The 13703-nt window shown below is 39.3% G+C and overlaps 1 protein-coding gene across 1 annotated transcript; it reads left to right on the forward strand.

The window, feature by feature from the left end:
- Positions 1–9567: 9567 nt before the first annotated feature.
- LOC143879300 (uncharacterized) lies at positions 9568–13328 on the forward strand. Its single transcript, XM_077381623.1, has 2 exons — positions 9568–10309; positions 12414–13328. Exons 1-2 carry the CDS (start codon positions 9728–9730, stop codon positions 13218–13220), a joined length of 1389 nt encoding a protein of 462 aa, XP_077237738.1. The 5' UTR covers positions 9568–9727; the 3' UTR covers positions 13221–13328.
- Positions 13329–13703: the final 375 nt, after the last annotated feature.

Raw genomic sequence — 13703 nt, forward strand, 5'->3', positions numbered from 1 at the left:
TTTTCTTTTTCTTGTTATGGCCTCGCAATAGTCCTGGATTTACGCGGAATTTGTATGCTAATAGGGGCATAGTTGGATTGGAATGGAAGATTTCTGGTAACGTAGGATACCTTATAAGCTCTTTGGCGGATTGGCCTCCACTCTATCCTCTCTAAAAACTCTAGTGTATTTATGAGTCCACGAGAGAGGCTGCTATCAACTGAACAAAGAGGAATAGAATGGAAGAACAAGGACTCCGAGACTACAGTAATTTTTCATTTTTGTTAGAACCATGATGCAGGGAACGGCCTAAAACTCCCCCTTCACCGTTTAGTTCTTATGCGTTAAGGTGAGAATCCGATCGTCCCTGTGACTAAAGTGAATGAAAAAGAATTGTTTACAGTTGGTATGAGAGCATTAGGCTGAGCAGTCTGAGTGCACGACTCTTTTGGGTTGTATTTCATCGTGTTAATGGCAATACAAAACCCACCCCTACTTCTTTAGTTAACAAAATAATTAAAAATGTTGACCCCAGCGGCGGAGGCAACAAAAAATGGGTTTTAAGAGGCAAGGAAGACGAGGGCTTGGCGTGAATCCAAAAACCCACTAATTGTATGCCTCTATACAGTCTATTCAAAACTAATCCAACCTTCTAAAAGAGTAAAATAATGTTTGCAAACAATAAAACTAATCTAAATTACATACTAAATGAAATTAACTTGGAAGTGGGTTTCGTAGGCACTATTGTATTTTTTCAATCAGTGGTTGGTAGTGAATCCAATCGTGGCCTAAACGAGAGAGGGCTGAGTGATTTTTTTTTTCGCAATAGACACCTGTTCTGTTTTCAGTGAGATAAAAAATAGGAGTGGGAATGCTATTTTGGACATTTGAGGTACAAGGCTAATGAAAAGAAATCAGCAAATGTAGAATCTTCGTACTCAATTGATTTGTGACAAAAATGCGAGGGAGTGAGTCTGGCCCTGAACCAAGAAACCCGAAGCTCACGCTTGGGAGAGAACGAGCACGAGCGTGATAGGCAATGGAGAGGGCGAGCGGTGAGCAAAGGTGACACAAATATGCTAGAAAATTAGAGTTAATGGTTACAGAAGGAAGCGACTTGAATAAAATGCATATAGCCTCGAATAAGTAGAAGCATAGGCCGTTGATCACCCACCATCAGAAGCGGGGTAAGCTAGGTCAGTAAGTAGCATCTGGGCACCGGTTGAAGAGGAATGTACCTAAGGTTAATGAAATGACTAAAGTCGGTCTACTCTTGAAAATAGTAACCAGTTTTCATACATGAAAATTTCAGACCAAAATGTCTTCTTAAAAAATTTCACTCACTTAGTAGACTCATTATGAAAACATATACACTTTTCTCATTTTTTTCTATAGCCCGTGATGCACGTTGCACTCTCTTGCCTTGCCTAATGTGTTCCATCAGCTCTGGAGCTTTTGGCGTATCGGTAAGGTATCTAACATTTGTATGTTACGGTCCTAAGTGGGGGCCTGCCTAGGTATGGGATTGGGTGGGACCCAGCCTGGTATGGGACAGGTTTAAAGGGCCTTGCCTAACGCGTTCCATCAGCTCGATCTGGAGCTTTTGGCGTATCGGTAAGGTACCTAACATGTGGTATCAGAGCAGCCACCACGTCCCGTGTTCGAGTCACGGAAGGGGCAACCTGTGAAAAGGGCTATCTTGAAAGGCCAGAGTGAAAGCTGTCGCAGAGTGGGCCGCCGAGGATGGCGGATTCGGAAGCGTGGTGGTATGTTACGGTCCTGAGTGGCACCTCCTTCCACCTGGGCATTTTCTTTAGCCTTGGGTTCTTTGTTCTTATATTTAGGTCTTGGTTGTTGATTAGGGGCTCAGTCTTCATGTCCCCCCTTGTATAGTTTTCCCTTATATATCCTATTTTGATGTGCGCTTCTACTCAGGGTTTTTAAAAAAATGGAATAGTAAACCTTGTCAAGATAATTGGTAGCAGTGGTTCGCAAATTAATTGAGGCATAAGCAATGTGGTGATGAAAGGATTAACCCGTACAGGTTGTTTTGCTAGGAACTTAATGTCTCGGTGACTTTGCAAAGGCTTTGAAATTCACTCAATTAGTTAGTGGTGGCAGGATCTCTGACCTTGGTAACTTGCCTTGTTGGTAGGTGCTCACTTAGCAACTTCTTAAGTTTGTTAGCTTAGAGATATGAATAACAATTGCTATTCCTGGGTGGGAATACGCTTGGCCTATTCCATCTATATGTACACACCCAAGGTCCCTCTTCTTGCACTCATGCTCAAGCACTTGTGAAGGCTGCCATATCCACGTCTTGGCGTCTTGGTGTAAGGAACGAAAGCATTAAATTTGTTGGATCTGGCAAGGTAGACAAGTCCGAGGACTAGTTCTTGAGCATGAGTGCGGGAAGAGGCACCTTTCCATAAATTAATATTGTTTCTATGATAAGCACACACATTATTATGGTTGTTAGGACGCTTGTTGTTTGTCATGTACGTGTGAGGTTCACTATCCTAATATGACTAGGAGGGTCATAGAGAGCTAGGACAGGGTTCTTAACTTGCTTTCTTAGTATGACTAGGCAAGAGAGAGCCAGGACTTTGTTATTTTGTAAAGGTAGTGGGTTTTAGGGTTTTTGTATGGTTTCTTGGAAAAGTCCCTAAAAAGTGCTATGTACAGAAGAAGATCTCACAAATGGTGGAGAGAAGGGTTCTCTTGTTTGCAGAGTACAGAGAGGAAGGCTAGATAGATGAATTTTCTAGGTGAGGGAAGTAAGACTTCTGGTGATATATATCTATATACTATATTGGAGAAGAGAATATAAGAGAATTTTTTGAATTTTTGGAAAATTCTATGAGAATTACACATCACTTTTTTTGACTTTTTTTAACAAATGCACCCATTCAACTCACATATTTTCAATCCTGCCCCCTCCTTTTTGCTTTTTAACAAATGCACCAATTAAAGCCACATAATTTCAATCTTACTCCCCCTCCTTTATAGTTTTTTAATAAAAAATCTATAGGGTGATCTTAACCATCCGATTTAAGAGGAATTATGGAAACCTCTATAGATTGGACGGCTAGGATCGACCTATGGAAACGAATTTTGGGGCACAACCTATTTATGTTGTGTTCCATCACATAGACAGTTTGGATCAACCTATGACGTGGTCCGTACAGTTCTTTGTCGGCCCGTGCATCGCACGGGGTTTTTTACTAGTATATATATATATATATATATATATATATATATATATATATATATATATATATATGAAAAAACTGTTGGTGAGCTTAAGCGCACCATTTTTTTGGTGCGCTTAAGTTGTTATAACGCCTCCCATTGGTGCGCTTAAGTGGGACCCAAACATTTAAACGAATAGGAGGCATTATAACAACTTAAGCGCACCAAAAAAAGGGTGAGCTTAAGCGCACCAACAGTTTTCTCAATATATATATATATATATATATATATATATATATATATATATATATATATATATATATATAGGGAAAGGTGTGCGTACTCGGTCGAGTAGATAAGCTTATCTACTCGGTCGGGTTAAAAACAGTGGGGGCCCACATTTTTTGGGTGATCCAAACCATTCATTTGAAAGGCCCTTACCTAGATAGGGTGTCCACAAAAAATCAGCCCCATAGGATCATCCTAACCCATCCAACAGTGGAGGGAAAAATGGGCAGATTTGTGGACAAGCTGTGTTTGTCCATTTTTCCCCATTTTTCCCTCCACTGTTGCATGGGTTAGGATGATCCTATGGGTCTGATTTTTTGTGGACACCCTATCTAGCTAAGGGCCTTTCAAATGAATGGTTTGGATCACCCCAAAAATGTGGGCCCCCACTGTTTTTAACCCGACCGAGTAGATAAGCTTATCTACTCGACCGAGTACGCACACCTTTCCCATATATATATATATATATATATATATATATATATATATATGAGGAAAAGGATTGTAAGCTTGAGCGCACCATCCTTATGCTGCGCTTGAGCTCTCAAACCCATGTGGCCCACATTGTTAGGATGATCCAAAGCATTCATTTGAAAGGCCCTTACATAGATAGGGTGTGTACAAAAAATCAGCTCCATAGGATCATCCTAACCTATCCATTTGTGGAGGTCAAAATGGACAGACCACAAATCTGCCCATTTTTGCCCTCCACTTTTGGAGGGGTGAGGATGATTCAATGGAGCTGATTTTTGGTACACACTCTATCTATGATAGGGCCTTGCAAATGAATGGTTTGGATCCTCACAGAAATTGTGGGACCCATGTGATTGGTGCACTCAGGCGCACCATTTGATTACAGCGCTCAAGCGCACCAACACATTCCTCATATATATATATATATATATATATATATATATATATATATATATATATATATATATATGAGAAAACGGTTCCTACACATATGTGTAGAGAGTTCTCTACATACTAGCTTAAAATACAGTGGGGGCCCACATTGTTTGGGTGATCCAAGCCATCTATTTTAAAGGCCCTCACATAGATAGAGTGTCTACAAAAAATCAGATCCATAGGATCATCCCAACCCTACGATTTGTGGAGGTAAAATGGATGTCTTTAAACCTTCACAAATTAGTCCCTTTTTTGCCTCCACAGTTCGAATGGTTAGGATGATCCTATGGATCTGATTTTTTGTTGACACCCTATCTATGTGAGGGCCTTAAAAATGAATGGTTTGGATCACCCAAATAATGTGGCCCCCACTGTATTTTAAGCTAGTGTGTAGATAACTTATCTACACATATGTGTAGGAACCGTTCTCTCTCTCTCTCTCTCTCTCTCTCTCTCTCTCTCTCTCTATATATATATATATATATATATATATATATATATATATATATATATATATATATAGGGGAAACATTTTCTGCGTGATACCTCACCGTGAGCAGCCATCTATAAAACACCACCTGCATGTTGTTTGACTCATCCTACCCATTCATTCTATAGGACCTCACATAGATAGGGTGTCCCTAAGAAACCACTTCCATACCATAATCCTAACCATTCGATTTATAGGAGTTTAATTTGCAGCTATCCATTTGAAAACATCCACTAATCATAACCATAACCCATAACCCTAACCATAACCTTAATCCTACCTATAACCTACATAACCAATGGGTTGGATGACTCAACCAACTATGGGAAATGGGGTATCTAGAGGGCTGCTCACGGTGAGCGATACCTCAGAAACCTTTTTCCCATATATATATATAACAAGAGTTCTGGTGATACATTGGCTCATAAGCGAAGGAAGGTGATGGTTAGCTCCTTGCATGGGTTATGTTTGCAGGGAATTAGAACCTCAGACCTCAAGGTTGAAAACCAAAGCCTTAACCAATTGAGCTAGAGGCTTAACCCTACTACAATCTCGCTTTTACTGAATAAAATTGTTACTTTCTTCACAAAAGAGTCCCGGTGATACAGGATTGGGTTAATTCTTTGTAGCCCTTGTTTATTTTCTCTATAGTAGAGATTGTGGCTTCTGGAGGAGTAGGCATCATCGTCGAACTACACAAATCTTGTGTATGTTTACGTGATTGCATATTTGCATTATCTTTCCATTGCTATGATGTTATTGGATCAGATTAGGTTGTCAGATTTTCTATAATGCTCATGTAAAACATAGTTTTATTGTATATACCCTTATGTTCGATGAACTAGATACTGAGCTCAAGTGCATTGAACTTCAATTTTTGTTTGGACGACTCCAAATCCAACTAATGGTGATAGAGGTTTCTCATATTGCTTGCCCTTTATGAAATCTAAGGTACACAAATCTATCTTGGGAGTTTGGTTGTCTTTTGTCATGGGTTCTACATATCTATTGCTTGATGAAATGGCAAAGGAAGATTTGGATTTAAAAACATATTGACTAGTTCGTGGTATTTTAAGGAGAGAGAGAGGGAGGGGGGGGGGGGGGGGAGGGGCGTTTACGAAGCAGCACCGAAGAGGAGTGGTTGGTGTTGAAGGAAATCCTTTGCACATTGCTGCCCTCCATACAGCTGCAACAGAAGGCTGAGTCGAGGTTTTGGAAGTGTTAGTGCCTTCGAAAGCTGTAACAACTCGGATCTTCACAGTTGGTTGAGAATTGACTATGCACTTATGAGTGAAACCGTAATATAATCGCTTGGAGTGCATAGAAGAGTTGGTTTATGTTCACTAGCGTGAGGAGTTCAGCAAGCATGGTGGCCAGTGGCGAAGGAGGTTGCCGGATTCTTGATGACGGAAGCGATGGCTGAGACATCCTCAGCGAAGATGACTTTTGTGGAGGAGATGTAGGAGGAGCTGGAGGTGGTAACTGTGGAAAAGGAGGTGGTCGTCGGCGAGGAGGATGACCCGCCGGTGATTGGTGGTGGCTCAAGGTGGAGGCCGCTGGATATCCGACGATGCTATTGGGTGGTTGGCCATCATGCACGGTAAGGGCGCTGGCTTTTGAGCGGGATTTTTGAAAATCGAATTCTGAATGTGGTAGAGAAGTCTGTGTGACGTGGCAGGTCACGATCTTGACTTGGTGGCCCCCATAGTATGGCATTTTTTGTTGAATTCGATACTATTGAGGTTATTGGGTAATGTGAGGGGTAATTTGTTTTTCTTTTGGGCCAAGGAGAATGCTCCTGTGCAATTTATACTATGTAAATTTGGTGGGACTACCGGTAACCATTGTAAATTTTTCTGGTATGAATATATTTGTCAATTTTCAAAAAAAAAAAAAAAACTAGTGTGAGGAGTTCGTCAACTCAAAGGATGATGACGACAATACTCTCCACTCCAAGTCTCCATCTCTCCACAGCTAAGAGAGATTCATATATTCTTTTATATACCTCTCTTTAAATTGGGTAGAAAAGAATTTTATATTTTAGAAAAAAAAATCCATGGTCCAGTGAGCTGATATTTTCCTAGAAAATAGGAAATTTTATATTTTAGGAGAAAAAATCATAAAAAATGTATTAGCCAAACACCAGAAAACTCTATTTCCCAAGAAAAAATTTCTCTGCATCCAAACAGCCACAAAGCCATTGTTTGGCAAGCATGATTTTTTTCCATGGAATATTCGCTTACCCAACGGTGAGAGAACGAGAGAGAGGGAGAAGCCTGAGATGAATTGGGTGGGGAGAGGGTGAGAAACTGCTGAAAAACAAGGAAAAAAAACTCCAATCAAAATTTCTCCTCGTTTAATTTCTCCCCGTTTCTTAGCCACTTCTCACCCTCTCCTAAGTCCTTACTGTTGTCCTCTCGAGTCTCCTCCCGTGCTCTCTACTCCTTTCTCAATATTTGTATAAGTAAAAAAATCCTACACTATTTCTTAGAAGAGAAGAGTCCATCGATTCAAGGTTTCAAATTAATACATAAAAGCGTTACTTGATTTCTAGTTTCGAAGAACGTAAAATCAGGGTCAATGGCCTTGTGAACAAGGACTTAAAAATTCGTACATTGTAAAGAGAAAAGAAATTCACCAAAAGATAAGACCAGAGAATACCATCTTCTATGCAATGTCCATTTATCTCTTTCCACTACACGGTCGAATTGTAGAAGCAAGTGATAAGGAGAAGATCAAGTTACAAACTACTCCTAGAAAAAGGAAAAATGTACATGTATTGATGTCGAGACTCTAGAGTGATCCTCAAAATTTTATTTGTTTCTGTTTATATCCTAGTTAAACTCCCCCACATCCGCGTTGACTCCCCCGAGTCGACTCCCTTTCACCGCATCCGTGTTCCGCATTGCACCACATCCACGTTCCACATTCTGCACCACAGAGTCAATAAAAACTCCTTTAACTCTCTCGAATCATGACCACGTCAACCGAGTACTCAACCGCGTCAAGTGTGTTCTTGGTCGCGTCCACGCCGAGTCGACAAGGATGTTTCTTCGTCCGTGTTCCATTCCTCATCCGCATTTTTAAATACAGTTTTATATAAGCGATCCCTCCTTAAAGGGCTTGTTTGGCTATAATGAAAAAAATTGAAAATATATTTCCCATAAATCAACTTTCCAAGATTTGGGAACCCATTTTTCTCCTAAATTTCTTTTTGCACAATACATTCTAAAAAACAACCATGCATATGTTTTTTTTTTCCCTGAGATTAAATTTCCATAACAAACGATTCATTATAGCCAACATGTGACAAGGGAACAAAACTTGGCTCAGGTCGGGGTCTGAGGAACTTTCCTCAGACCCTCTATAATAGCAAAGAGTGTAGGGGTGTGGAAATATCAATTCCATGCTTACCTTTTATTTTCAGAAGTAATTGATATTTCCACACCCCTTGCTATTAGACTATTAGCAAGGGGTCTGAGGAAATTTCCTCAGACCCCGACCTGAGCCAAGTTTCGTTCGTGATAAGGACATGTTTCAATTTCAGGAATTTTCTAGATAAGAGAACCATACGAGCACCACAACCATACCTGGCTGTGGTGCTCTCTCTCTCTCTAGATCATTTCTAGCATTCAACTCTGTTCTAAAAAATGTAGCAATGTGAAAATGGTCGATCTGGTCATTTTCAGTGTTATTGGAATTTGGTGAAGTTCCGTTTTGGAAGTGTTTTCTTAATTCTAAAAGTCATACAACGTAGTTTCCTGGAAAATGTGACCGAAGAAAAATATGTAAAAGTAAGTCTCTTAGATCATGAATGTGTTAGATCCTGAAAATGGGGTGTGTACATATTGATGTCGAGAGTGATCCTGGAAATTTCCTTTGTTTCTATTTATGTCATAGTTTTAAAACTCCCCCGCGTTCGCGACGACTCCCCCGAGTCGACTCCCATTTTACTCTTACCATGTTTCAGGTTGCACTGTATTCGTGTTTAACATTTTGCCCTATAGAGTCAGTAAAAACTCTTTTGACTCTCCCGAATTATGACCGCGTCAACAGAGTACTTAGCCGCGTAAACTGCGTTCTTGGTCGCGTCCACGCTGAGTCAACAAGGATTTTTCTTCGGCCGTGTTTTGCGCGTCATCCGCGTTTTTAAATACTATTTTATATAACCTTTAACGGCTTGTTTGGCTATAATGAAAAAAAAATTGAAAATATATTTCCCATAAATCAATTTTTCAAGATTTGGTAACCCATTTTTTTCCTAAATTTCTTTTTGCACAAAACGTTGTTAAAAACGACCATGTATATGTTTTTTTTTTTTTTTCTTTGAGATAAAATTTCCTTAACAAACGATTCAATATAGCGAGCATGCGATAAGGACATGTTTCAATTCCAGGAAATTTCTAGATAGGAGAACCATATGGGTCTCCGGTTTTCTTTTGTGAGTTTTTCTATGATGCCTGACCGTCAAAGTAACAAGGGCTAGGTGGCGGCTAGCCCCTTCTTTTGTCTCCTACTAGTTGTGGTGCTCTTTCTCTCTCACATCATTTCAAGCTATCAACTCTGTTCGGAAAAAAAATGTTCCAATTTGAATGATGGTCGATTTAGTCATTTTCAGTGTTTTTGGCATTTGGCGGAGTTCCGTTTTCTAAATGTTTTCCTAATTCTAAAAGTCATAAAACTTAGCTTCCTAGAAAATGTCAGCAAAAAAAAAAAACTAAAAGTAAAGTCTCTTTAGATCATGAATGTGTTAGATCCGGGGCATGTCGATACATGATATAAAAGATCAGCTCCACCCAATTTCAAGATAAGAAACACAATTGAGAGAAAGAGAGAGAGAGAGAGAGAGAGAGAGAGAGAGAGAGAGGTATGGAGAGTAAGGTTTATGAAGTGGCTTTAATGGGCAATGAAACATACTTGCACGAATTGCTGGAAAAAGATGCTAGCATCCTGGATAGATGTGCAGAGGTTGGCGTTGAAGGAAATCCTTTACACATAGCAGCTCTCTATGGACACACCTGTTTTGCCAGAGAGATATTAAGCCGAAAACCAGAATTCGCTAGCCAATTAAACTCCAAAGGCTATTTGCCTCTACACTTGGCATCAGCAAAGGGGAACATTGAAATGGTAAAAGATTTGTTACAAGTAGACCCTGAGACTTGTCTTGTTCGTGATCCAGAGGGAAGCATTCCTCTCCATAGTGCTGTAATAAAAGGCCGAGTCGAGATTTTGGAAGAGTTAGTGCGTGCAAAACCTGTAACAACTCGAGTCTTGACCGATGGTGGAGAATCGATTCTGCACTTGTGTCTGAAACAGAAACGTAATCGTTTCGAGTGCATAAAAAAGTTGGTGGAGTTGGTTGATGTTAAGGAGCGTGATGAGTTTGTGAAGTTGAAGGATAATGATGACAATACTCTCCTCCATCTCTCCACAGCTATGAGACAGAGTCAGGTATTCTTCTCCTTTTTTTGTCCAAAATAAAAGTTATATCTCTCTCTTTAGCAATATTACAAAAGAATTTTGTATTTTAGAAATAAACCCATAAAAAAATCCATGGTCCTGCAGGGCTGAAATTTTCCTAGAAAGGGGAAATTATATAACCCATAAAAATGTATGGTCCAGGTGGGTTGAAATTTTCTTAGCAAAGGGAACTTTTTACTTTAGAGAATGCTTGAAAATCAAATTTTAAAGAATTTTTTTTTTCCTTGCATCCAAACAGAATCCCTTACGATCTTCATTTGTATCAAACTTCTAATGTTTCAAATAAATCGACAAATTCAGAAAGCCTTTTTAACCCCTAGTTTATTTTCAGCACGTAATCCGATTTTAGAAGTGAATTCCATTTTAAAACTTTTAGGACAATGACAAAAGGGGATGCCTTCCATCCGAAATGACAAAGATGCCTAGTATTTTTGCAGCGGGAGGTGGTAATTCCGCATTTCCGCCCCTTTCTATTCTGCTCCCCCGTGCTACTACATGGTGGCCCGGTGACCCTCTCCTTCTCTCATCTTTGTCATCTCTATCTTCATCTTTCTTCTCTCTCTCTCTCTAGAGAGAGGGCCTCACATGCATACACTTGTAGCTGAGGGAGAGGGTGAAGAGATGAGGAAAAAGGAAAGAAGAAAGCCGTTTGCTACCTATAGTAAGTGTAACACTGTAACAGGGCGGCCACATAATACAAAGGGGAGGATTTATCAGCTCCCTTTCGCAAAAAAAAAAAAAAAGCAGTGATAAATTCACCCCCTCAAAAGAAGAATACACCACATTGTTGAAGAAGAATACACCCCCTGTAAGACAAACGGGGGTGTATTCTTCTTTCAGGGGTGAATTTATTACCGTCCAAAATAAGAATATAGGAGTGTTATAGGAGTTGTTACATGGTGCCTGACCATCAAGTCCCTACATCAAAAGTATAAAAACTCGTAAAAAAAAATCAGGGTCTGTTAGGAGCTTAGCTGTAATTCAAAGTAAAAAAACTGCAAGAACAATAGGAACTGCTAAAGAAGAAGCAGAAAAAAATGAAGTAATAGCCGGTATTCTCGAAAGAGAATTTATATGGTGCCCGACCGTCAAAATCAGACGGGCTAGGTGGCAAACCACCTGGCCCTTGGATTTTGAGTGTTTTGACCAGATCAAAATCCAAGGGCCAGGTGGTTTGTCACCTAGCCCTTGAGATTTTGACGGTCGGGCACCATATAAAAACTCGACTTGAAAAGCAAAACTACATAACTGGCTTTGAGGCACCAGAACCTCTCATTACAAGAAAAGCAATTTCCTCTGATTATACATGTTTTTCTACCCCCTTTTTTTACATTACTTATAGCCTATGTAAAAGCCTATCTCTTTCTAACTAACTTCTCCAACTTCCTAACTGATTCTATTATGACTCATTCTTTACATCTATTCTTTAAGCCTCGCTGGCACTTCTCTCCTTCTACTGCTGACTCTTCTTACTGGCTGTGAATCTGCATGACTAGTTACTGGGTCACAAATTTTGGTAATGTTTTGAAATTTTGAGCAGTTTTTCCACATTTTTATCTGAGTCAAACGCTTAACTCAATGTGAGTCATAAGTCATCTCGATGTGGATAGCTAAAATACTTGAAATAATTTAAAAAAAAAATGATAATTTCAAAAATCCAATAGGACTAAAATATCGTTAAAAATAGAAAATTAAAAAATATCATGAATTATTGAAAAATTACAAAAAATGTGAGAGCCTGACTTGTCTGAATTTTTTCTGCATATAATGTGCATTGTCTAGGCTCACATATAAACGTGATTTTCTTTTTCTTTTCTATTTTATAAATTCAAAATTACTAGTTTAAAATTCTTTATGACTTTTTATTGTTCTGATTTCGGTCCATTAATGCTTAACTGCTCATTAATCGGTGTGATTAGCATCTTCATTAGGGAACCTAATGACCGTCACTCACTGATTAGAATGATAAAACAGGGGAGTGACCTAGGTTCTCTTATAAGAAAGAGATAAATCATCTCTCATGATAAGACTCATACATTTTTATTTAAAAACATAGAAATGTTCATGCTTGCAGATCATAGAATTTTTGCTTGCCGGGGAGACTAGAGTGGATGTAAACGCCTTGAATGTGAACGGATTCACAGCCTTGGATGTTTTGTTAGATAGTTCAAACAAATCGGGTGTCGACACAAGAATCAAACGGAGGCTTCGATCAGCTGGAGCTAAAAGATCCAAAGATATTAATCCAAAGTTCCCTCAGTACGGGTGCTTCGGAGGGAACAAAAGGAAGAAACAGCTTAAGAAAGAGGATGATCGGTTTAAAGATGCAGGAAACACGCTAATGGTTGTGGCAATACTAATTGCAACGGTGACATACCAATCCGGACTTAGCCCGCCTGGTGGGGTCATGCAGGGTGAATTTGAAAAAACAGCAACGGATACAGGCACTCTTTCTGTTAACAGTGGGGTGGCGGTCTTGGGTATTAAAGAGAAAATCGCTTACTCTTACTTCATTATCTGTAATACGATTAGTTTTGCAGCTTCTCTGGCCATAATCCTACTGCTGATAAGCGGATTCCCAATTCGAACAAGGGTTTCTAGGATCACTTTGGTGGTGCTTTTGTGGGTTGCTATCACTTCCATGCTGGCTACTTACTTGGAGGGAGTTATGATCACATCTTCATTGGCAATTAAATATACATTTATTGTCAATATGCGAGGAACATTGTTGCTATCCTTGGGGGTGATGGGCGTACTTCTGGTAGGTCCATTTGTCCGCTTGGTTGGACGTTTGCTAAGAAAGTTGGGAATAATTAGAGAGAAAGAAGAGTGTCGTCCAATGGACGACAGACACGTGTCCCCTGGGCCGGATGTTTGCTAAGAAAGTTGTTTATGTAGGTTTTTATTAGGTAATCAGATGCTATCTCTCTTCGTTCTTATTATGTATTGTTCTTATTATCAATGATTTAGCCTTCATGTTATTATTAAATATTCAGCATGTCCAAACATGTTCCAATGATTTGTTTAGTTTGCAGGAATTTTCTAAAAAATGTATGGAAAAGAAAAACTTTTTCAGAAATTCCTGCTTTTCCATTGATTACACATGGAAAAAGTAACTCTAACCACTGCAGTTCAAGTTTTATCTGGAGGGACCTTGGATTTTAATGATATCCGTCTAAATCGAACCATATCATTTATCTCTAAATTGTGGAAAAAAAATTCCTGAGAAAATTTTCCACTTTTCCACAACAAATGTTTTTCTTGAAATTCAAATAGGGTATAATTGTTTGATTCCTCATAGTGAAAAATATGAACTCTGATTAGTTTTGGGCCTTATGGCCCATTAGATGCATCATATGCTTTT

Source organism: Tasmannia lanceolata, unplaced genomic scaffold, assembly GCF_043159265.1.
Source record: "Tasmannia lanceolata isolate RefF3 unplaced genomic scaffold, GAP_Taslan_0.1 ptg000006l, whole genome shotgun sequence".
Classification (NCBI taxonomy): Eukaryota; Viridiplantae; Streptophyta; class Magnoliopsida; order Canellales; family Winteraceae; genus Tasmannia; species Tasmannia lanceolata.

Excerpts from the sequence above, each read along its gene's own strand:
- LOC143879300 (XM_077381623.1), top strand. The coding sequence starts at position 9,728 with ATGGAGAGTAAGGTTTATGAAGTGGCTTTAATGGGCAATGAAACATAC. Across the intron at positions 10,310-12,413 it reads CAGCTATGAGACAGAGTCAG|ATCATAGAATTTTTGCTTGC; the intron begins GTATTCTTCTCC and ends TCATGCTTGCAG.